Genomic DNA, 24,470 nt, shown 5'->3' with positions numbered 1-24,470 from the left:
AATGGATGTTTGCAGCTATTTCTTCTCATGTTGAGTCATGCTACATCAGCAAATGAAGGTCCCCAAAGATTGACTCTATCCACTTCATTAAGGTCGACTCTACTTTGAGGAGGGACCTATTCCCCAGTTGTCTTTTGAGTGTCTTCCAACCTAAGGGGCTCATGTTCCGGCACTATATTAGTGTTCTGCTGCTATTCATAAAGTTTTCCCTGGCTAACTCTTTTCAGAAGTAGATTGCTGGGTCCTTCTTCCTAGTCTTTCTTACCCGGGAAGCTCAGCTGAAACCTGTCCACCACTGGTGACCCTGCTGGTATTTGAATACCGATGGCATAGGTTCTAGCATCACAGCAACAAACAAGCCCCCACAGTGCAACAAACTGATAGACACATGGGGGATAGCCAGAATGCTCCTTAGAAGCAAGGATGGCAACGCTTCATCTTACATACTTTGGACATGTTATCAGGGGGGACCAATCCCCGGAGAAGGACATCATGCTTGGTAGAGGGTCAGTGAAAAAGGCAAAGACTCTCAACAAGATGGATTAACACAGAGGCTGCAACAATCGGCTCAAGCATAACAATTGTGAGGATTGCACAGGACCAGGCAGTGTTTCGTTCTGTTATACTGGGTTGGTATGAATCAGAATCAACTTGATGGCACCTAACAACAACAACAACAGTATGACTGAATAAACTTTATTACATTAAAAAAAATAAAAAGATATTTCGACCTGGTTTTAATCCAGAGAAATTTTATATTATGCAAATGTGATAACCAACACTTTTAGAAATTACCCAAACTTTCCAAAAATTTCTTACCCGTTACATCTGAGCTACATTTTATGAGTTGTTTATTATGTTGCTGGCTATACATTGCTAGCTGCAATTATCAGTGTCCTTCTCATAGTGTGAACTTTAACTGCAAGTATTAACAGTCTTTCTTAACAGTCTTTCTAATGGAAGAACGATGCTTTAAACACATGTATTTATTTCTGAAGTATGTTGTAGTAATCACTGTTGAATGTTATATGACCAATGTTCCCAGAATTCAAAATATATTAAAATGAAGCCACATTAAGAATACCCATCTTGGCTTCAGGGGACATCTAAGTCAATTGGCAAAATAAATTCTATTAAGAAAACATTCTGCAACCCATTTTGAAGTGTGGCGTCTGGGGTCTTAAATGCTAACAAGCGGCCATCTAAGATGCATCAACGAGTCTCAACCCACCTGGATCAAAGGAGAATGAAGAACACCAAGGTCACAAGGTAATTACGAGCCCAAGAGAAAGGGCCACGTGAACTAGAGACTTACATCATCCTGAGACCAGATGAACTAGATGGTGCCCGGCTACAACCGATGCCTGCCCTGACAGGGAGCATAACAGAGAGCCCCTGAGGGAGCAGTAGAACAGTGGGATGCAGACCCCAAATTCTCATAGAAAGACCAGACTTAATGGTCTAAGACTAGAAGAATCCCAGTGGCCACGGTCCCCAAACCTTCTGTTGGCCCAGGACAGGAACCATTCCCAAAGACAACTCATCAGACATGGATTGGACTGGACAATGGGTTGGAGAGAGATGCTGATGAGGACTGAGCTACTTGTATCAGGTGGACACTTGAGACTATGCTGGCATCTCCTGTCTAGAGGGGAGATGGGAGGGTAGAGGGGGTTAGAAACTGACAAAACGGTCACGAAAGGAGAGACTGGAAGAAGGGAACGGGCTTACTCATTAGGGCGAGAGTAAGTGGGAGTATGTAGTAAGGTGTATATAAATTTATATGTGAAAGACTGACTTGATTTGTAAACTTTCACTTAAAGCACAATAAAAATTATTAAAAAAAAAAAAAAGAATACCCATCTCAGAAGATATGAGAAGTCTATACAGGTTTCTCCAGCAACCCACTCTATGTCACTTCTTCTAGATCTTCTCTAACCAGTTCAATTTATACCTCTAAACACTTGGCAGTAGATTTACCATCTTCACTATTCAACTGGCACTAGTCATTTGCCTTGGATTTTTAATTATTCACATGTACCTCTCTTATCTCGAGTATAGCCTAAATTTGTAAAGACCTGGAACTGTTATCTTGCTTTGAATTATTTCTCACAGTACCTAGCCAATTCTATTTATATAAAATGAAGGAATGATGGAAGAATTGTGGGAATAAAGAAAGGTAAAGAGTGAAGGAGAAAGAGAAAAAGAAAAAAAAAAAGGAAAAAAGGAATTCCTTCCCTACTGAGCTACTCACCAAGAGTTCTTAAGTCAGCAAAGTACTTAATTAAGCAGAGTAAACCAAAATCTGTTGCCATATAGTTGATTCCAACTCATAGTGACCCTATAACATGATTTAAATAAACCTTAAAAGGAAGAACTGTTTCATAATTTACTGACCTGATTATCAAAAACTTGGCAGGTCTTAGTCTGTTGGGTGAATAAAATATCACATAACTCTCTCAAAGCTAAGAGAAAAAAAATAGCGTAGGACGTCTCTTCCCCATAACTCTGTCAACAAAATTGTTTCTCAATGCTTTTAATTCTATGATACATCTGTGAACTTGCAGGAACACACCAAGAGAAATTAAAGGGAGTTGTATCCCTCTTTTCCAGCCATTTTTTATCCATTTATCCTTTCATCTATCAATTTATTCAATACCTATGTATTGCATACCTACTATGTGCTAGGCTCTGTTCCAGGTTCTGAGGATATAGCAATGAGCAAAACAGAAAAAAAAAGTCTTACCCTCATGAAGTGTAGTCTAGTGGGGAGAGAAAGACAATACATAAATAAGTAAAATATATAGTACATTATCTGTAATAAGGACTAAGGGGAAAAAAAGTAAGGCAGGAAAAGGGCAAAGGGAGTATGTAGGGGGAAAGGTGCACAGGGATAGGGTAGGCTTACTGAGAGAAATTTTTGAGTATAGACCTGAAGGAATTAAATAAAGCAGGGAGCCAATAAATATCTTAGGGAAAACCATTCCAACCAGAGAGAAAAGCAAGGTCAAAGGCACTGAGGCAGGGAGCCTGAAAGTTCAAGGGGAGGCCCATAAGACTAAAGCAGAGAGAACAAACGGGAAAGAAGAAAGAGAAGAGGTCAGAGACACCAAAGGAAGGCCCCTAGGTCATGGTAAAAACCCTGGTTTGTACTCAGAGGAGACGGGAAGCCATTGGAGTGTCTTGAGCAGAGAGATGACATAATCTAATTTCTGAAAAGATGGCTCTGGCTGCTATGATCAGAAATGTAGGAGGAAATTTAGATGGGTCTGAGTTCTTGGAAGTCAAGTGAAAAAAGTGTTTCAAAAGAAGACTGACAGCATTACACAACAGCCAAAAGATGGAAACTACCCAAGTGTCCACCAACAGATGAACGGATAAACAAAATGTGGTAGATACATACAATGCAGTATTATTTCGCCATTAAAAGGAATGAAGTTATAATACGTGCTACAGCATGAACGAACTTTGAAAACATTATGCTCAGTGAAATAAACCAGACCCAAAAGGACAAATATCGTATGATCCATTTAGATGACATACCTAGAATAGACAAATGCATAGAGACAAAAAGTACTAGATTAGTGGTTACCATGGACTGGGAGAAGGAGAAAGTATGGAGTTATTGCATAATGGGTACAAAGTTTCTATTTGGGGTGATAGAAAAGCATTGGAAACCAACAGTGGTGGTGGTTGCACAAGATTGTGAGTGTGACTGATGCCACCGGATTACACACTCGAAAACTGTTAAAATGGCAAACTTAATGTTGTGCGTATGTTACCACAATAAAAAGAAAAGATTAAGTAATCAATTGTGAAAAATGCTGCTGACAGATCAAGTAAGATGAACACTGAATAATCCATTAGATTTTGCAACAGGGAAGACACTGATAACCTTGAGAGGAGCCATTTGGGTGCTATGGTGAGGATACAATGTTCCTGAAGTGAGGTCAAGAGACAACAGGGGAGAGAAACTGGAGACAGCCAGAAGAGATGACTCTTTCAAGGAGACAGGCAGTAAAGGAAAAGACAGAAATGAGATAGTATTTGAGGGGAAAATGGGGTCATGAGCATTTAGGATGGGAAAAATATGTTCATATGCTGATAGGAATGATCCAGTAGAGAGAGGGAAACTGATGATATAAGAGCGGAGAATTACTGGATCAATATTCTCAGGAAGGAGAAAAGAGATGGGATTTGGAACACAAAGGGAAGGTTTGGCTTTAGGTAAGAACATATCCATAGACTTAACAGAACTGTGCACAGTTACAAGTAGAATAGGTGAACAGATGTAGTTGTGGGAGCTTGTACAAATTCATCTGACTGCTTTACCTTACTTAATGAAATGCAAAGCAAGGTTATCAACTGAGAGTAACAATGGAAGAGGAGGTGCTAGAGGTCTGAAGGGACAGCTGATATAGTCATCTAGGAGAGGATAAAAATAGTTCAGAGGAATCTGATATGATTGCTGGGTAGCCTCAAGGACCCCTTGAGGTTCATGAACATGAATTTAGAGTGAGCCCAATCACACAGCAGCACCAAACCTCATGAACGGTATGAATGGTCCTTAAGGAAACTGTCTAGAATACTTTTCTCTAGCCATGTTCACTGCGGAAATGCTGGCACTTAGTAGGCATAAAGGTGGCTTTAGTCCAGAATTACGATTTAGCTAAGGTAGTAAAATGAACTGAAAAGGAGGCAAGGGAGCTGGGGGAAGTGCAAGGAAGTGGTTTTAATGATTGACCCAGAAACTTAAACTGGGTAGGTGGGTAAGAAATAAGAACAAGAGTGACTGAGGGACACAAAAATGTAGATTGAAGATCCTGGTGGTGTCAAAGCGTTGTTAAGAGTTGGGAGCGAGCCTGAAAGATAAGAATGTGATTGTGGAGAGGGGGACATTCGAAACTGAGATAATAGAGTTGCAGTTATTAGTAAAATAACATCAAAGCTACAAAGAAAGGAGTGGTGACCAAAGAAGGTGAAATCACAGCATTACAACAGTGTCAAAAAAGAAAATCTCATACTATTGGGCGTGAAAGAAAAGGAGTTTTATTGAGAAATAATACAGGTTGAGCTGGGCAGTGCTAAGTAAAAATACAAAGCACTCCACTGTCTCTAATGAGTTGGAGGTTTTTATGCATAAAGAACACAGGAAAGGTAGGCGGTTAATGATTGATTCAGCTTCAGCTTTGGGGTCCTTTGAAATGTAAAGGTCAGCTATTTGGCTGGAGGAGAGGGGCAGTGAGTTTTATCCTCAGGTGAGTGGTGTCATCCAGTTAGGTTACACAGATTCTTCCCAGGAATGAATTGTTTACATTCTGACCTTTTGCTCCCTGGGAATGCATGTTGATCCCGCCATTCCTGTCCTGAGATAAGTGCCTCCATTTTTGAAAATTTTCCTCTGCAACAGCAGTAGCGTTAGAGTGGCAGGAAGCTAGGAGCTGAAGTTTGACTGCAACAAGGATTGGAACAGGATGATACAGTCTGATGACGTGAAACGCAAAACAATGTTTTGAGAATGGGAGGAAGAAAGGTCTGGAAGCAGCTGTCAGAAGCAAGGCTATCTACCCTTCCTGGGGTCCCAGGGGCACTAGGGAAGTAAGAGGGAACAGTCACCGTTAGCCATATCCTGCACTCTGTCCATCCCACTCCCAAACACACTCTCTCCTTCATTCTCCCTTCCACCTTGGTTGTCACCAACTAATTCATCAAAAACTACCAAAGGAAGTGAAGAAATTCAACACGCTTCAATACATCAAAGGAATATTTAAAATCAAAGTACCATGGCTGATTCAATCCATATGTAGATCAAGCGATAATATTTTCACGTTAAAAAAAAAAAAAAGAACTGCTACCTTTTAGTTAACAGCCAAACTGGTAACCACTGCGCTCCATTTTCACTAAAGGGCTTTCCAATTCTTGACAGAATTTTTAAAATTTTGTGATTTAATAGAAATCTGTTAAATTTATCACTCCCAACTATTTTATTTAACAATTATCGAGTCAACATCCACCTCATACAAGAATCTGTGCTGTGGAGATTCCAATAGGCCCTGCCCTTATAAAATGTGTGACTTTTCTGTGAAGAAAATAGGTAGACATGTGAAAAAATAAGTAAAATGAGAAGTAAGTGCTCTAATAGTGGTCAAAAGTGTATGCGAAGGAGCCATGAAGCTTCTCAGCCACCCACTTTGACCTCTCCCTTCTAGAATTACCAACATTTCTGAGGCACTACCCGCCCCAGACTCTGTCACTTCTCTGGCCCTCTTGACTGTCCCACACAGTCATCTTGCCGTCTCTTTCTGGAACCTTCGTCCATCTCCGTAACTGTTCTACCTCGCCCTGGCACCATGTGGCGGTCTCCTCCTTCAACCTGGGTTGCGATTCCTTCCCACCGCCACAGCAAGTTTCGCCTCCCCACCTCAGTCCCCTGAGGGTCTCGCCACCGCCCCCCTCAGGCTTCTTCCGGCTGTCTCTCGGTCCCTCACTGCCGCCGATCCTCGCCGCTGGCCCCTGAGGCCCCCTGTGGGCTCGACGCTCCCGCTCCGCCGCCTTCCCGGGATCCCGTGCGGCGCGGCCTCGCCCCGGAAGTCACCTGACCAAGCCCGACGCTCCAACACAACAAACGGTGCCGCGAGAGCGCGGGACCCGGGCCGCAGCTCCTGTCGCTGCCGCAGCCCAGAGGCTCCGGTGCTGCGGGGAGCTGCTGACCTCGCCGCCACCGCGCCGACTGTAGAGCGCTGCGACCGCACCCTTCGGTCCTCCCGTGTGTCTCACCTCATAAGGGCCTGTGACCTCACGGGCCTCTGGCTGGGTACGGCCAGGCCTTGGACACGAGCAAAGAAGCTCCCCTCCACCCGCTTTACTTCCCGCATCCCTTGCCTCGATTTCGCCCTCCATCCTACACGCTTCCTACTCTTCTTGCAGTTCTGTTCCTTCACTAGTGCGCTGCCCCGCCGTAGTCTGACCGCGCTTCGAGTTTGTCTTCTTTCTTTGAATATTTCCCGCCCTCCTTTCTTTTAAAAGATTGCATCCTTTTTAGTTTCTACTACTTAATAATGAACAGCAGCTCGAATGCCATTTGTCCCACTATTTTGCTTAAATCTGTTCCAGGATGCCCTCCTGGAAACTAAGCTTCCCTTTGGAAGAGATACTTTTTCTTAGGAAATAAACTTTTCCTTCCCTGCATCCTGCCAATGAAATAACGTTGGTATAAGAAATGGCAAGCTCATTTTTCTTGACTTTCCCCATTATTTCCACAGAACATTGTGTAAGCCGAATTCGGTGAAATTGATCATTTTTAAGGCTTGTTTACGAACACTCTAAGCTGCTGACCAAAAGGTTGGAGGTTCAAGTAGCACCCAGAGACACCTTAAAAGAAAGACCATTAATCAGTCGTCAAAGTCGGGGTTTGTTTTTTTTTTTTTTTTTTAACGTGATGTAACGTATTTACAGGTTCTGAAGATGAGGGCATGGACGTTTGGGGAAGACTATTATTCTCTCTACCACAGCGCTCCTCCAAGAGGTGGCTAGCAATTCCCCTCGCCTTCACTAAATGAACTACTTCTAATGAATTGGAAGCCCTGGTAGCATAGTGGTTAAGAGCTACGACTGCTAACCAAAAGGTTGCCAGTTTGAATCTACCAGGCTTTCCTTGGAAACCGGATGGGGCAGTTCTGCTCTGTCCTGTAGGGTCACTATGAGTCAGAATTGACTCCCCCGCAATGGGTTTGGTTTTCTAATGAATAGAATATGGCAGAGGGATAATATGGCACTTACAAAACTCATAGAAGGCATGGCTTCCTTTTTTTTTTTTTTTTAATTAATTTTTATTGTGCTTTAAGTGAAAGTTTACAAATCAGGTCAATCTCTCATACAAAAATTTACATACACCTTGCTAGACACTAATTGCTCTCTTCCTAATGAGACAGCACAGTCCTTCCCTCCGTTCTCTCTCCTCCTGTCTTGGCTTCCTTCTTGCTTTCTCTTAGATTACTCATTCTGGGGGAAGCCAGCTGACATGTTGTGAGGACACCCAAACAGCTCTATGGAGACATCTAAGTGATGAGAAGTAAAGCTTATTGCCAATAGCCAGCGCAGAACCAATGTGTTCTGCCAGCAGCCGTGTGAGTAAACTATCTTTCAAGAAGATCCTCCAGCCCCTTTGAGCCTTCAATCAGCTGCCTCCCCAGTCAACAGCATGTCTGCAAACTCATGAATGACACTGAGCCAGAGCCTCCCAGCCAAGCCCTCCCTGAATTCCTGACCACAGAAATGCAAGATGTTTGTTGTTTTAAGCTGCTAAATTGTGGGGTAATTCGTTACGTAGCAACAGATAACTAATACAATTCCGTAGGTCATGTCTTGATTCATGATTGCTGCTTAAGTTCCAGCTACTACCTCTACACACCAGCCTGCTGGAAGAAAAGGGAGAAAAAAAAGGCATACTCCCTCCCTTAAATGACACTTGCTGGAGTTACATGCACCTCATTTACGTATCATTGACTGTGAAATGGACATACAACACCTAGCTGCAAGAGAGGCTAGGAAACATTGTATTTATTTTGGGTGGCCATGTGCCCAACTACAAATTTTTGGCTGTGGGTGAACCCAAGAAGCATGTTATCACTTAACTTGCAAGATGGATCAAAAGTAAATTTTGATTTTGTGTGGGTGGATATTTGGTTTTCTGAATCTATCAGCCAAGATGTGTTCTTAACATTATAGTTACTGAGCTGACTCACTATAAACTTCTTTCTAGGCCTATGTGAGAAGGGGAAGGAGCCGTGGTGGCACAGTGCTTAAAGCACTTGGCTGCTAACCAAAAGTTCGGTGGTTTGAACCCACCAGCCGCTCTGCATGAGGAAGCCTGCTTCCATAAAGATTCACAGCCTTGGAAACCCTATGGGGCAGTTCTACTCTATCCCATAGTTACTATCAGTTGGAATCAACTTGACAGCAGTGGGTTTGGGTTTTCGTGAGAAAGGAAGAACAGATACTGGGGCACAATTTACAAACTCTGTCACAATAAGAGTCAGGAAAAGCAAAGTCCATCATACACCCATCAACATTTCTTCCTGTTTCTTAAAGTACTTCCATTGGCCACCACAAAATATTTACACTCATCCCACCAACCCCACCAAAGAATCATGTCAATTGTGTATGAGTCACTGGAAAACCCAACTAATACATTAGGTAAAACACAATCACTTGAAAAACTTTTTCCTTATAAAGTTCTTTTCGGGGACTCTGCTAACAAATAATTGACAATGGAGGCTTTCCCTAAAGGCTCTGAAATTCCCTATTCTTCTTAAATACTTACATTTTGTGCACATGCTTTGGTGTACTGTCAGAAAATACACAGCTTTTGAAAAATATTTCCCCTATGCAAGGGGTTGGAAGGATATCACTATGACATTAGCAGCTAAATAGAAGGCAAGCATATTCTTGACTTCTTAGTTTTCCGTTCACATGCAAACAGTCCTTAGGTAACAATGTTGAGTGGAATTTTAAAAATGTATTTGATACGGTTAACCCTGATCATGAGCATTTAAGACTGCCTCCTTGTATGCTTTAACCAAACTAAAACAAATTAGGAAAATATATTTTCGAAAATCTATGGTATTACAAAACCAAACTGAAGTTTTTTTCAACAAATGTTTCTTAAATAGCTTACTTGCAAAGCATACATTATTCCTCCTTTATATCAGTGTTAATACTTAAGTACTATAATTCCCAGGCTATCTGCTTGTACTTGGTCCCAGTGATCATTAGATGGCTCTGTGACTGTAAAACTCAGACTGCAGATGCCAAGAGTTAAAGGATTATTAATGTTGTTTGACATATGGCTTTTCATTTGATTTTCACAGAAAGTCCTCCATTTCAACCAGACATTTAGTCATCAGTTACTACTATGTAAATAAAACACAGTAAATCTCACAAAAGCTCACCATAAAAGGTTCAGTCTGTGATCACATAATTGTTTCATGATGACGTGTGCTGTATTGTGCTCGGAAAATGTATATTATGTAAGGAATTTAAGACTCAAAGGCAAAGATTATGTTATGGGTGTTGTGTAAAGTATTTCAATCCCACACTGTCAGTGCTCAATAAATTTTAAACAGCAAAAAATGAAGTTACAAATAATAAAGTCTTATTCTGGCATCCTATGGGATGATAATGTTAAGATTTCGATTCCATCTTCTGTGAATAAATTCTGCGCGACCTGGTGCACATTTAAAAAAAAAAAAAAAAGGTGCCTGCCAAGAATCCTGTTAGCTGTTTCTTCTTCTCCCCACTTCCACCCCCGTAATTCTAACCTATAACTTCTTTTAGGTTTTCATGGAAATTTGTGGCTGTGGGTGAACCCAAGAAGCCCGTGACCACTTAACTTGGAAGATGGATCAAAAGTAAATTTTGATTTTTTGTGAGTAGATATTTGGTTTTCTGACTCTATTAGCCAAGATGTGTTCTTAACCTTATAGTAACTCAGCTGATTTACTATAAACTTCTTTCTAGGCCAGAATACATGCTTTACTCCTGACACCAGTTGTTTTCAAACTTAAGCATCCATCAGAATTATTAGGAGGGCTTACTAAAATAGATTGTTGAACTCCACCCCCAGATTTTCTGATTTAGTAGGTACGGGGTGGGGCCTAAGAATTTTCATTTCCAACAAGTTCTTGGAAATGCTGGTGGTGTAGTGGTTAAGAGCTATGGCTGCTAACCAAAAGGTCGGCAGTTTTCCGCCAGGCACTCCTTGGAAACTATGGGGCAGTTCCCCTCTGTCCTATAGGGCCACTATGAGTCAGAATCGACTCGATGGCAGCAGGTTTTTTAACAAGCTCTCAGGTGATACTGATGCTGCTGGTCCTGGGATCACATTTTGAGACCCACTGCCTTAAATAAAAGTTGATCATTTGAACGATCCTGTAAATGATTTCTTTTACCATTTTATGCTTCCTGCAAACAAAACCTAGGCTGAATTTAACATTCTGTTCTGTGGAAGTGGCACAAATTACTAAATAAACCTCAATTTAAAAAAAAATAACATCTTAAACTCTTAGAACAGTAAAAACCTACTCATTTTTAGAATGCTATTATTAAAATCTAAAGAACAGCTCTAGATTCAGACTAGCTTCAGTTCCTGTAGTGGTCACCACTCTGTAACATTTGGAAACATGCTGTTCTAAAATAATCATTCTGTGAGGCAATCACACTTATCCTTTTCACCCAAAGGAAACAGAAATAACACAGGAAGCACTGGGCAGCCTTCGGCCAATTTTTTTTTTTTTTTTTTTTTTTGGAAGCACTTTTAATTCACTGTTGGACAACTCAAACAGAGGAGATGGTTAGAAAGAAAGACACTTAAGTAATTTCAGCGAGGAATACTTAACAAAGAGAAGTATCTTAAAATTATGGGTGTTCTAGGACTATCTGAGAGGTAAAGAACGGACTCCTTATGTGGCAATTTGTCATCTAGAAGTCAGGAATGTTTAAAGTTTCCCATTATTGTCCATAGACCCTGAGACTGCACATGAACTCCAAAAGAGCTCAGTAAAAATAGCACATTTGGGCTGTGTTGTCTGTTGCCAAAATACTATTTGTATGTTCCTCCTACGTGACACCAAAACTGACTGTGCTATCTTACGAGCACATCTACAAGTTGACAAACAGTACTGGTCTTCAGGGCCTTCGAGCCTCATTCCAGAAGCTCAGACAGGATTCCTAGTGATGCTTCCATCCTCCGGATATACTTTCTTCCCCCTCTTTGATGTAGTTTCTTCATATAAATCATCTTGTCTAAAGAAAATGTACCACTACTACTCTAATGAACCCTATTGTCTCAGAAACTAAAGATTATAATTAGGTTCTCAACTTCTTGGATTTGTGATCATCTCCACCCTCCCTCATTTATCCCTCTACCGCATCCCCATCCCCTATAAAAACTATAAAAAAAAAAAAAAAAGCAGCTCAGTCATTTGCCCCGTTCCTAATTCCAAGGCTTATTCTCAGTATTATCAGATGGATACAGAACACAAGTTCCAGCTACTTCTCATGGATTCCTCTTCCCTAATATGTGGATACACATATGTGCAAAGTGAATTAAGAAATCGGAGCTAAGTGGAGATGTAACTGCTAAAAAAGATGGAGGAGGGGTTCTAAGAGATCAAAGGATAAGGCTTTTTCATTGAGAAAGGTGATATAGAATGATATCTGCTCTTGCCAAAGCCAAATTTGAGATCTCCCAACTAAGAAAATAAACAGTATCAACACCCTACAGAATCTTGAGGCTGTATGTTTGATGTCATGGTAAGTTCTTGAATTTTAGAATGCTGTTATTGTTGTTGGGTGTCTTTGAGTCAATTCCAACTCATAGCAACCCACAGAACATAACTGCCCCGTGGGGTTTTCTAAGCTGTAATCTTTACAGGAGCAGATCACCAGGTCTTTCTCCTACAGAGCTGCTGGGTGGGTTGGAACTGCCAACTGGTTGGGTAGCAGCTGAGTGTTTAACCATTCCTCTACCAGGGCTCCTTCTGAATCTTAGAATACTGATACTGAATGAAACCTTTCAAGATCAGCTAAGCTGATTTTTCAAACTAGAAAGCTGAGCCCAGGTTTTCTTAAAATTAAATTAATTAATGTTAAAGGCTCCTTAACTGTAATACTGAGATCAGGACTCAGATCTTCTGATCCTCAGACCACTGTTTATAGGTCTTTCACTTTTTCTTGTGGGTGAGGGATACCTCATGATGGAGCTATTGCTAGGAGTAAAAAGAACCACCCATTTTCCTGCTCCTCAGGAAAGGTCTGGCATATCCGTATGTCCATCCCCACAGGCTTCCAGGATCAGAAAGCCCTTACAGACCCACTGGCTGGGCAGCAGCTCACTCTGGATGATGCCAGGTAGGAGTGTCCGTATCCAGCCCAAGTCTGTAGTTTTTTATGGTCCCTTTCCTTGTTATCAAATAAAATTACAACAATAATTGTATTTATAAACAAGTGTACTTATATACATGTTCCTTTATATTAAACAAGCTTCATTGTGGTTTCAGGTGCCCCAATGAGAAAATAAAATAAAATGGTACTTGTGGCCTCTCAAAGACTGAGTTAAAATGAGGTTGCCCGGCCCATAGAACAGGCCACACATGCTGACACAACTGGCCCATCATTCCACCCTGGCACTTTTTTCCAGCAGGCTCAGTGACCCACAAGAATGGTTCCTTTACAAGACACCCAAGAGGTAGATAAATGCAGTCAGCCCCATGGATGGATGTAGTGCACAGAGGCACAGGGGTGGGTGTGTGGTGGTGCCTTGGACAAAGGGAAGAAGGCTTAAAGGGTTGGGGCCAGACATGTGGCACTAACCATAGCACTCCCCTTGGTCATGAGAGAAATCCTCAGTACACAGCAAATGTCTACAGCAGTGAGAGTGTGAAAGTAGGAGGTAAGGAGATGGTGCTGGTCTAAGAGTGACACATTTCTAAATGAACCTTCAGGTCCATTCTGGAACTCTCAGTGAGGCAAATCTGAAGGGTTATGACTGTGAACTGCGTGGTGTTGGTCATTCATGACCCCTGGGTGACCCTGCCACCTTCATTCCCAATAAATCAAAGAATTAGGTAGCAAAGACTCCTCTTATAGGCTGAATTGAGGTGATGGCAAAAAGGCACAGGCAGCTCTGATGGTTCAGTTCTCCACTGATTCCTTCAGCCTGAGGGAAGGGAAGGAGACAGGGGTACAGATGACACAACCGGGTACAAAGCCCAGCTGTTCCCACCACAGCTGCTGAGACACAGTCCCAAGAACCAAAAACTCATCATCAGGATAGAGCTGAGGCTTGGCATTCCTTCCTCTGGAATGAGGGGCCTCAGCCTAGCCCTTCTCTTCAGGGAGAATGGCCCAACAAGGAAAGCTGGTTTCTCACTGAGGTAATGAAGAACACCTGCTCAGCCATAGCGGTCACCCTCAAGCTAAGCAGGAAGAATCCCTATAGGAGGCATTCTGAGGACAAAGGCTGAGAAGCTCCCCTCATCTGGGATACATCACAAGTTTTAAATTACACATGCCCCCACACACAGCAGTCATACACACACATGTGCAGAAATCCACACTTCCACATACTTACATTCTTCCAACCCACCCCATTCAAGCCCCAAATCCCACCACATAGATACTGTCCTCTGTAAACATGATGGGAGAGATTCCCCCAATCCTGGGATAGACTGATGATAATGATCTGAGGACGACCGCTTGTTATGAATTGCCCCGGTAGGTGATATTGGTGAAGGTCGATGTGGCCTGTTTATACAGTGGGTTGTTGGCCTGAGGAGAGAACAGAAAAGCTTGCAGTGAATTCCTCAAACCTTTCCTGTCCTGAAGGTTTAAATTTCATTTCAAAAGTTTCCCTAAGACACCCTTCTCTGAGATACACCATCAGTGAAACAGCTTAATGCTCATTTTACCCATACATTAGTTCTCAGAATGGGAATGAGTAAGAAATAAGGAAAGGTGAGTTAGAATGCCATACTGCCACTATTTAAAAATAAACTTAGCCCAGGGGGGGCAGTGGTGGTTCAGTGGTAGGATTCTCACCTTCTTAAGACCCTTAGGAAAAAACTTTCAGCCTAACCCTGAACCTTCAGGGAGTCAAATAGCCATTTGGAAGGTCCAGAAATAAGTTAAAATGTAAAAGATGAATTGAAGGAAAATCTAGTAAAACTAAGTATATAGAAGGTTCTCAGTAAATGTCTGTCTGGATTAAACCAGGGTAAACTGGAAATGCAGAAAGTGTAAGAGTACAGTCTGATTTGGGAGCTATCATCTCATTATTTGAGAAAAAAAAAAAAAGAGGAGAATAAGGTGAAATGCTATACTGCCACTAAGGGGCTGACCCACAAAGGAATTCCTATTTTAACCCAATTTCCTCCCACAATTGGGCAAGTCATTTAATTCCTCTGCTCTGTGCTCAGTTTCCTTATTTGTGAAATGAGAATAATACTGGCCATCACTAGGCTGTTATAGGGATGAAATAAGTTAATACATGAAAAGTATTTGAAACAGTTCCTGACACATGGCAAATACTCAATAAACATTAGCTATTATTATATTTTTTCCAGTTGGTGGTTGAATGCTTTAGACTTAGTGTATAATATGCTATATATTCTCAATGTAAAATTCTCAAGTTTGTCCTGTCTCCCTCAGTTGCAGAACACACGTCTTTTTAATTTCCTCGCAGTGTTCAGAACAGAGCTGGGCACGAGGTGTCCTTAGCCAATACTCAGACGTGACCCTTGGTCATTGTATAGTAGAAATAGAATCGGGGTTTCCAGGAAGCTTAAGGACAAGGGGACAGTCAGGCCATCTTCCAGTTGCCAGAACTGGAAACTACAGTGTTGGCTGAACCTGCCACACTGATCATCTATTGCTTCCAGTTCAGGCTCTGGAATCAGAACTCCCAGCCCAGCCTCTTACTGTGTCCCATTTTGCTCTGGCTCGCTCTTCCTCAAATTTAGCAAACTCCTTCCGGTCGTGGATGGTGATGAGGAGTTTCCAGATGAGCAGAGTAGCAAGGCCGATGAGCAGAATGGCCCCCATCACTGAAAGCAAGACCACCAGGATGTCCGGGCCCTTGGGACAATCTATCAGGAGAGAGCACAGAGGAGGGTGGCTGTGAATGAAACAGGAACCACTTGAACAGACTATGAACAAGGTCTTCTTGACAAAACAATAAAGTACTGGGAAGGTCTCTGAAGGAAACAGGAGTCTTAAAAAAAAAAAAAAAATGTGATCGTTAAGACAGCAATAATTTGTCCCAAGTGGTTTAAATCATAGGCTGTGAGTTGGTCACCCCTGGGCTAAGTCCAACCTACTCAGTCTTGGTTCACACAAGTGTTCATTAAAAAAATTTTTTTGATTTTATTGGCAACATTGAATATTGAGATTTTCTCCCCAAATTTCAGGTTTTTCTTCATCATCTCTTTAAAAAAAAGAAAGAAAAGAAGAAGATGTAGAAATACTAAGCCAACATTCCTACATGGCAGCAACTGGCCAGAGCTGAGCAACAGCAGCCCCTTTTAGATGGGACACATGTTCTCTAGTTTTCCACAGTCCTCACCACTCTGTATTTTTTCCCCAAACCAAGGCCAAGTGTGACTTTTGTCATTGTATCTGTGCTACTGTGCACTTTGGAGCCGGACAGCCTGGGTTTGAATCCTGGGTTCCCACTTGTCTTTTTTTTGAGGGGGGAGGGGGCTTTCATTTTTCTTTAGGTAAAAGTTTAGAGGTCAAGTTAGTTTCTCATACAAAAATGTACACCCATATTGTTATGTGACACTAGTTGCAATCCCTATAATGGGACAGCACACTCCTCCTTTCTACCCTGGGTTTCCCGTGTCCATCCAACCAGGTCCTGTCCCTTCCTGCCTTATCTTGCCTCTGGACAGAAGCCGCCCGTTTGGTCTCATGTATCTCCTTGAACTAAGAAGCATGTTCTTCATGAGTATTATTTTGTTTTACAGTCCAGTCTAAGCTTTGCCTCCCACTCACATTTCTATGTGACCGTGGGTAAATTCTTTAACCTTTCTGGGTGTGTGTTTCCTGTTTCTCCATCATTAAAACAGAGAAAATTATAGCACTGACCTTAAAAACTTGTTATAAGAAATAATCAGGTTAATGTATTTTAAAAACTCAGATGAGTGCCTGGCATGGGGTACCATTACTACTATTGTTATTATGCCCAGTTGTTTTCACACATTTGTCTTCCTAACCCTGTAGGCATTTGTATTTGTTAACCTAGTTCAGATATTTACATCCCTAAGTCCTGGGAACCCAGTGAACTTTTTAACATCTTTAGAGACCAAGAGGCCAAGATGATATTTTGGATTATTTCCCAAAATATTTAGTCATCTACAATCTAACTTTATTGAGAGCCAACTTCCTGTTCAAGTCCAGACAACAACCTAGACAGACAGATGTGCCTCACCCCTGTAAGGGACAAGCCTGAGTATGCTCATCATTTAGAGCTCTGCTTCCCATAAGCCACAGGTATCTGATGGTGACTTCACTCAGGTAATTCCTCAGGTGTTATATAACTAGGTATTTGCATATGTGGGTATGGATAAGTCTGGAAAGGGGGCCACACCCACTTACTACACCATCTTCTGCCTTTTTCCCTAAACATACATCCTGTACACCACACACTATGCTAAAACTACCACTACCACAAACCCGAGCTGGCTATTGCCCAACCCACCAAATTACAACCTCTGTCTACAATTAAAGAAGTGTCTGGAGAAAGGCTATAAGGTTCCACAGTCTCAGTTCCCAGGAATGGAATGCCCGAATTCTGGGAAAAGCAATTATGAATTCTCTGGCAGATTGAGGTAGGAATGACCCTTAAACCCTCAAGGCGAAATCCCTCAAACTCTGCGAGTTAGTTGGACAGGACAGGTAGAATGCCATGAAGTCTTCAGGGAAAATATAAATATATATCTGTTAACCATCTGTCCTGAAAGGAGTGGACAAAGGCTTTCTGGAAGCAGAAGACAAGATCAGGTGGTCTCTGGAGGGCCCTACCAGCTACAGTGGTGAGGACCCATAAAGGGTGACCCAGGGTCAATGAAGTCTGGGTAGGGTTGGAAGATTTACCAAACAAAAGTACAGGACAACCAATTAAATTTCCATTTCAGATAAACAACAAATAACTTTTTAGTATAAGTATGTACCAAATATTGCATGGGGCATACTGTATTTTATCTGGTAACACTATCTGGGAGTAATGATGGCCCATCTCAGGATAGCCCATTCCACATGGGCTAAAGCTCTGCTTGGCCAATGCCAACCCCTTTGGCAATACTCTTTGTACTGCCCTGCAGTGGCTTAACCCTTCAAAGAGAGCATTTGCAAGGATATGAGTTGGGGAAGGGAAGGGGAATAATTTCTTCCCGTGCTCTGGGACCTCTGGAAATGGTTGACAGGGAGGAGAAGGAAAGCAAAGCCTGGAAGAACAAGGCAGCAAGATATAAAATATGAGACTCTAGATCTCTGGTCCCTCTCCTGATGTTGAGGGAGGGGTCTACTGAGGATGAGCCAGAAAAGTTAACCACCCAGGGGTTATTTGTACCAACCCAGGTTATTATCACCTTTGTCCCTCACATCTTCAGATTCAGAGATTCAGTCTAAGAATATGAAGGCAAATGATTTTTGTAAGTGATCCAGTAGGATCACCAGCAAAGATTGTTATAGCAAAGAGGTGAAGTAACGTTAAATCCGAAAGAAAAGACATACTGCCCTTCTGAAACTAGAAGGGACAATAGTATAGACAGTATAGGTGTGGGAAAATCTGTGAGATGCAGTACAAGTAGGAAACTGTGGGGAGTTATGGTCAAACTAATCCACATCAGCTCCCCCCACAGATACATACCCAGACTCATCCCTTGCCCCTTCCGCATATCAACTTTCCCTTGAGTCACTAAATAAAATTAAGATGATTCTCTTTACCTTCCTTCTCCATTATAAGTGGTAAGGCCTCTTCGAAGGGTAGATGAGCAATATCCCAGAGAGGGACACAACACTCTCCTCTCCCCAAGACAACAGCCAATACCCTAGGTGACATGGCCATAACAGCCCTTCCTCAAGCAGCCAAAATTCTCCTAACAAATTCCAAGATGAATTAAGCCCACCTGTTCTCAAAAAATAATTAGCCCTTGCTCTGACAGGGATCACAGTAGAGGATCCCAGACACAGCTGGAGAAAAACATAGAACAAAATTCTAACTTACATAAAAAGACCAGACTTACTAGCCTGACAGAGACTGGGGAAACCCTGAGAGTATGGCCCCCAGACAACCTTTTAGCTCAGTAATGAAGTCACTCCCGAGGTTCACCCTCAGCCAAAGATTAGACAAGCCCACAAAACAAAAGGAGACCAAAGAGGCATACCAGCCCAGGAGCATGGACTAGAAGGCAGGAGGGGACAGAAAAGCTGGTAATAGGAAACTCAAGGTCGAGAAAGGAGCGTGTTGACATGTCATGGGGTTGTTAAGTAATATCATAAAACAATATGTGCACTGTTTAATGAGAAACTGGTTTGTTCTGTAAACCTTCATCTAAAGTACAATAAACAAAAAGATTACAACCTAAAAAATAATAATAATTAGTCCGATTAAATTATTCCAAAACTAGTTATTAAATGTCTTCTCTATAGAAGACTGAGCTAAGCATGAAGATATAACAATAAGACAGTGCAAAGACCTCATACCACCGAGAGAGATGAGCCGAGAACAGAGCGTGTCCTTTGGATCTGGTGTCCCTGCGTTGAGAAACTACTAGACCAGGGGAAGATTGATGACAATGACCTTCCCCCAGAACCGACAAAGAGAAAAACCATTCCCCTGGAGCTGGTGCCCTGAATATGGACTTATAGCCTCCTAGACTGTGAGAAGATAAATTTCCATTTGTTAAGGCCATCCACTTGTGGTATGTCTGTTGTAGTAACTAAGACAATATCTTAATCTGTTGTCTAGGGGAAAGAAAGGAAACGAAGGTGGTAAGGGGAAGCAAGCAAATCCATGCTAGATTGTGACAAATCTGTAGTTGGTCTGAGGTACAATGGGCTCCCCCTGCTTCCAGAGGGTGTTGAAAGCAAGTGCTATCTTTTCAGTGTTCAGAGTAGCCTTGGGTAAGTGCCACAAACCCATCACCATGTCTTGTGATGAACCTGGTAAGATGATCAACGCCTCAAACCATCATGCCTTTATCTAAAGCAGCAGGCATGCTGCTCTTGACAACCATCTCACTTTTAATAGAGCAGATACCTTATGTATAAAAGTTGTAGAACTTAAATTCCTTACTTCCTGACATGATCACCTCAAAAATGCCATAGTATAGTTTGCCCCTTGATGAGATCCATTCCCACCTTCTTCCTCTACCTTCTCTCCATCTTGTTTTTCTGTCTTCTCAGTTAGCAAGTCACTTTCTTGCCAATACTTATATTTACATATGACCCCTTATCTACTCCACAGGCCCTAACTTTTCACTTGCAAGGTCAGGCTTAACCTGGCAGTGTAAACAGGTGACGGGAGGAAATTACTGCTGAACATTGCTCCCCCTTTCCCTGAGCCCTCAGGGTTCACACACCTGGTTCTTCCACCACATAGAGGATGGACTTTCCACTGGAGTCTTCATAATACTGGAATCTGACCACGCAGTCATCCTCATTCTTGTAGGTACAATTCACTGCATCCTTTCCAGTGTCCTCTGGGTTGGGGGGGCGGGCGGTTGTGGAGAAATAAAAAATGAGTCAATTCCTGGGAAATGGGCTCACCCTCCACCAAAACCTCACTCGTGAGATTTATGGAAGTCTATGTGGCAGAAAACCCTATGCTTAATGTTAGGAAAGAAGCCTAGATTTCAGATGGCTGTCACGCCTGGCAATTGCTTCTAGACGACCCTCACTGGCGGATTTTGCCCCTCACAGACCCATTTTGGTTCCTCTTCCTTCCTCTGGAAGGAACATGATATAATATGTTCAAATGGGTTCAGGGTCCATCTCTAATACCTACCAGCTGTGTGATCTTGGGTAAATTATTTTACCTCACCAAGTCTCTCTTCATCTATAAAAGGAAAACAATACCCCAACCTCACCAGGTTATGGAAAGAATTAAACAGTAAAAACACACTGAGGTATTGCCTTTCCTCTCTTACCTTTCTCACCTAGCTCAATGATTCTCAATAGTATCCATACTCAAGTTTATATTTCTTCCATTTCTGCTTCTAACCCAGTGTACCTCTCCAGAGTTGTCTTCTCTCTGACTCCTACCATGTTTTCTAGGCTTCATCCTTTCTAATTCTAAAACTTTTTATGCTGCCAGTGAAACTATGGGTTACCCTCTACCAGGTAGCTCTACTATGCCTTGCACTGATGAATCCAGATGGGTACCAAGGTCACACAACAAATAAGAAATGGAACAGGGTTAGAACATGAGTCTCAAAGTACATCCTACAGGCCTGAACTCCCTAAGCCAACTGAGTATTGCTTACAATACTCAGTAATCCAATGGTATTACGGTACAGTGGAGAGTAAGAACTTAAGGATCTAGTTCTGATCTTGGAGCCCTGGTGGCGCAGTGGGGTTAAGAGGTCGACTGCTAACCAGGAGGCTGGCAGTTCGAATCTACCAGTTGTTCCTTGGAAACCCTATGGGGCAGGTCTACTCTGTCCTATAGGGTTGCTATGAGTGAGAATCCGCTTTACAGCAACGGGTTTGGTTTGGTTTTTTTAGTTCTGATCTAACTCACTACTTCCTTGCTTGAGCAAGTTACTTAACTTTCCTGAGCTTCAATTTCCTCATCTGCAAAATGAAGATAACAATAATACTACGGTTCTGCTCCATTAAGTTATTGGGAGAGAAGTAAGATAATGTGTATGGAAGATACACATTATCTAATTAAGTATCTTTATGAAAGATACTTGTAAAAGTTATAAAATTCCATACAGATAAGCAATTACTATTATGATTATTGTGGAGCAGGGGGGCAGGAGAAATGTTCATCAACTCGCTTGTAGCACCCACCTCGGCTAGATCATAAAAATACTTCAACATCTTAGCAGCCTCTCCACTCTGAGCTAATGATAGTAAGCCCAGTCCCTTCCAGAGGACAAAATGCCCTTTCAAATTCTATGCTCAAATGGCTACCCTCGCCCCAGTTCCACTTCTGATATTAGCCAAAGGATCCAGAGATCTGAATCTTTTTCATAAAACCCCCACCCAGCAGGTGACTGGCTGGCTGTGTCTTATTGTGGCTATCACTGAAAACTGTTTCCTGCCTTTGTGAAAGACTGCTATCTTTGGTAAGATTGCCATCTCCCTGACATCACCCAATACTCAGCTAACCCAGATAACAATACCAGATGTGCTGACAGCAGCAAAGACCATCTCCTTGAAAATCAAGATGAAACCAAATCTACTGCCATCAAGTCAATTCCAACTCATAGCAACCCCATAGGGTTTCAAAGGCTGTAAATCTCCATGAAAGCGACTGCCACATCTTTCTCCTGCAGAGCCCACTGGTGGTCTCAAACCACCGACTTTTCAGTTAGCAGTCGATTGCCTTAGGTGCTGCCACACCAGGGTTCCTTCAAGATGAAATACAGACCAAAAAAGTTCAGCCGAGAGTTTTACTCCCCATTGTTTGTATTTCTGTCTTGTTCCAGGAGGACGTCTAGACAGCCAGAAGAGCTTTAGAATACAGATTTTGGTGACAAATCCCTAAGAATGGAGGTTTTGTTCCAAACCAGCAAACCTATATGCCTGAGCATTGCTTAACCGCAAAGGAGTGCTTATTATTGTTTTTGGCCTACTAAGTTCAGGCAATGACCGTCATGGGCAACCACCTCCCAGCTCTATGCCTCAGTTTCTTCATCTGTTAGATGAGGGTGCGTTATCTTGGGAAGTGGGACTAGCTTGCCTGATTTATACATACTTTAGAAGTTATCTGCAAGGTCTTCCTGAGTCTGTGGGCTCTGGAAGCAAAAAGGGGAAGGACTGCCGAACAGTAGGGGTACAAGAGGGCTTTCAGGGAAGTCAGCTTTTATTAAGTGCCTACTGTACATCAGGCCTGCACAAAATTCCTGTGAGGCAAAAATTATTATTCCATTTTACATGACAGTTGAAGAGGTTCTGTAATTAGATCGGAAAACTCTGGAATCTGGGAGTGTGGGACTCTAAGTCACCGTACACTTACTAAGCTCCTTCACAAGTTCAATTTCATCACGGCAGTAACGATTACAGGTGTTTTCCTCGTGTAGCTCTCCCCGGTCAAACTTCTTACACTCCACACACTGCCTAAAGGAGACAGGAGGCAGGGATGAAGGCAGGAGAGGTACAAACCTAAGTGTATTCCAGTCCAGCTCTGGCCTCCCTAAGCCATTAGGCAAACTGCTCCACCTCAGTTAACAAAAAAATCCGTAAGACAGTCCTGGAGGCCCACATAGTCAGTTCTGGAATTCAGGGGTAGAAGTGCGCTCCTCATGCATAGGCAGGGCCTGGCAGCCGCAGGGCCTGGCAGCCAAAGGCCCCACAGCCCCCTTCATTAAACTTCCTAACATCCCATCCAGGGCTGTGACAGAAGGGTGAACACTATGCCAGTACTAGCAGCTTAACGTCGCAACTGGTTACATAATTTGGGGGCCCAATACAAAATGGAAATGTGGGGTTCCTTGTTCAAAAGTTGCTAAGAATTTCGAGGGAGCGATAGCAGAGCATTAAACCGGGTAGGGAGCTCCTGTACGCACAGGGCCCTGCGTGACTGCATAGGCCACATGCCCATGAAGCCAGTTCTGCTTAAAGTGGTAAGAGCAATGGCAGTGCTATGGACTTGTGCTGACAGGGCCTTCATCTGACCCCGAGTGGGACTGCACTGGTGAAATTTCCTTGTTTCTCACAGTGTCCAGTCCCATGCCTCTCACAGAATCAGAATATCAGCACTGGAATGTCCTATCGAAGTTATCTGGTTTAGCCTTTCTCCCAGCTCAGAGGATTCAGGATGCCACCCTGTAGAGAAACTCCTCTACATAGAGAAACTCCAGTTTCTCCAACTGGAGTCCAGCTGGTACTACTTTGGCCCCTCCCTGCTGGCCCCACCCCCAAATTCCCCAAAGCTTTCACCTGGAAAGTAGGGAACTAGCCACGTGGCTGGGTCAGACTCCTCTCCCTAAAGATCTAGTGAGTAAGAGACAAAACCTGGAGAGTTGGGGTTGAACCCTGACCCACCTCCCAACTCTCTCCAAGCTGCCCACTCACTTCTTAAAGGTGCAGGCATCAGGGCAGGTGGGGCACTTCTCACAGGTGTCCCCGTAGGAGCCTGGCTGGGTGCAGACGCAGCTGCCGCATTCGCATTTGCCACGGCCACTGCACAGCAGCCCATTGCTGGACATGCAGGTGTCGGTGCGTGTGGTACAGTTGCAGTAGTAGCCGGTCCAGTCGGAGTCACAGAGGCAGTCCCCACAGCTGCACTGGCCATGACCTGAAAGCACACGGCCCAAGCGGGCGGGCCAGCTGGTGACGCCCCCACCCCCAGGGCAGCAGGGGCTGCAAACAGCCACCTCATTCTCCTACCAGATTATGTGCCACATAGTTGGCTCACTCTCAAGGGTAGGCCTACTCATTGGGAATAAACAGCTCTCTAGGTGCCCTCAAGGTATGGCAGGTGCTGGTCTGAGTTATGGTGAAGGAAAGGCGTCTCAAGAGCTAAGCCTTTGTGTATATCAGAGTCAAACTGTGCTCCAGAGTTTATAATGACTGATTTTTCAGAAGTAGATCGCCAGGCCTTACTTTCAAAGCACCTCTGGGTGCATGCCAACGCCAACCTTTTGGTTAGCAGCCAAGCGCATTAACTGTTTGCACTATCCAGGGACTCTGGGAGTGGGGGGGGTTAGACTGCTTAAATGCACGCATTAACTCACAAT

The 24,470-nt window shown here is 43.0% G+C and overlaps 2 protein-coding genes across 3 annotated transcripts in view; both read right to left on the bottom strand.

Annotated features, from left to right (window-relative positions):
* EFCAB3 (EF-hand calcium binding domain 3) overlaps positions 1 to 6,560 on the bottom strand; it is a 573,675-nt gene extending 567,115 nt beyond the window's left edge. The window contains exon 1 of the mRNA XM_049861611.1: positions 6,422 to 6,560. The gene's annotated coding sequence lies outside the window, so the exon portion shown is untranslated. The remainder of the gene's footprint in view (positions 1 to 6,421) is intronic.
* A 25-nt stretch (positions 6,561 to 6,585) lies between these two features.
* Positions 6,586 to 24,470, bottom strand: part of ITGB3 (integrin subunit beta 3) — a 58,541-nt gene continuing 40,656 nt past the window's right edge. The window contains exons 10-14 of one of the 2 annotated variants that reach the window (XM_049861643.1): positions 23,806 to 24,028; positions 22,748 to 22,848; positions 20,142 to 20,261; positions 15,478 to 15,644; positions 6,586 to 14,328 (exon numbers count right to left, since the gene is read on the bottom strand). In XM_049861643.1, the coding sequence (XP_049717600.1) occupies positions 14,260 to 14,328; positions 15,478 to 15,644; positions 20,142 to 20,261; positions 22,748 to 22,848; positions 23,806 to 24,028 (680 nt within the window). In that variant the 3' untranslated portion in view covers positions 6,586 to 14,259. The remainder of the gene's footprint in view (positions 14,329 to 15,477; positions 15,645 to 20,141; positions 20,262 to 22,747; positions 22,849 to 23,805; positions 24,029 to 24,470) is intronic. The other variant, XM_049861642.1, reaches the window with a different exon arrangement.

Source organism: Elephas maximus, chromosome 19, assembly GCF_024166365.1.
Source record: "Elephas maximus indicus isolate mEleMax1 chromosome 19, mEleMax1 primary haplotype, whole genome shotgun sequence".
NCBI lineage: Eukaryota > Metazoa > Chordata > Mammalia > Proboscidea > Elephantidae > Elephas > Elephas maximus.
Note: the sequence above shows the minus strand (reverse complement) of the source record. Positions and strands in the feature narration are given on the sequence as shown.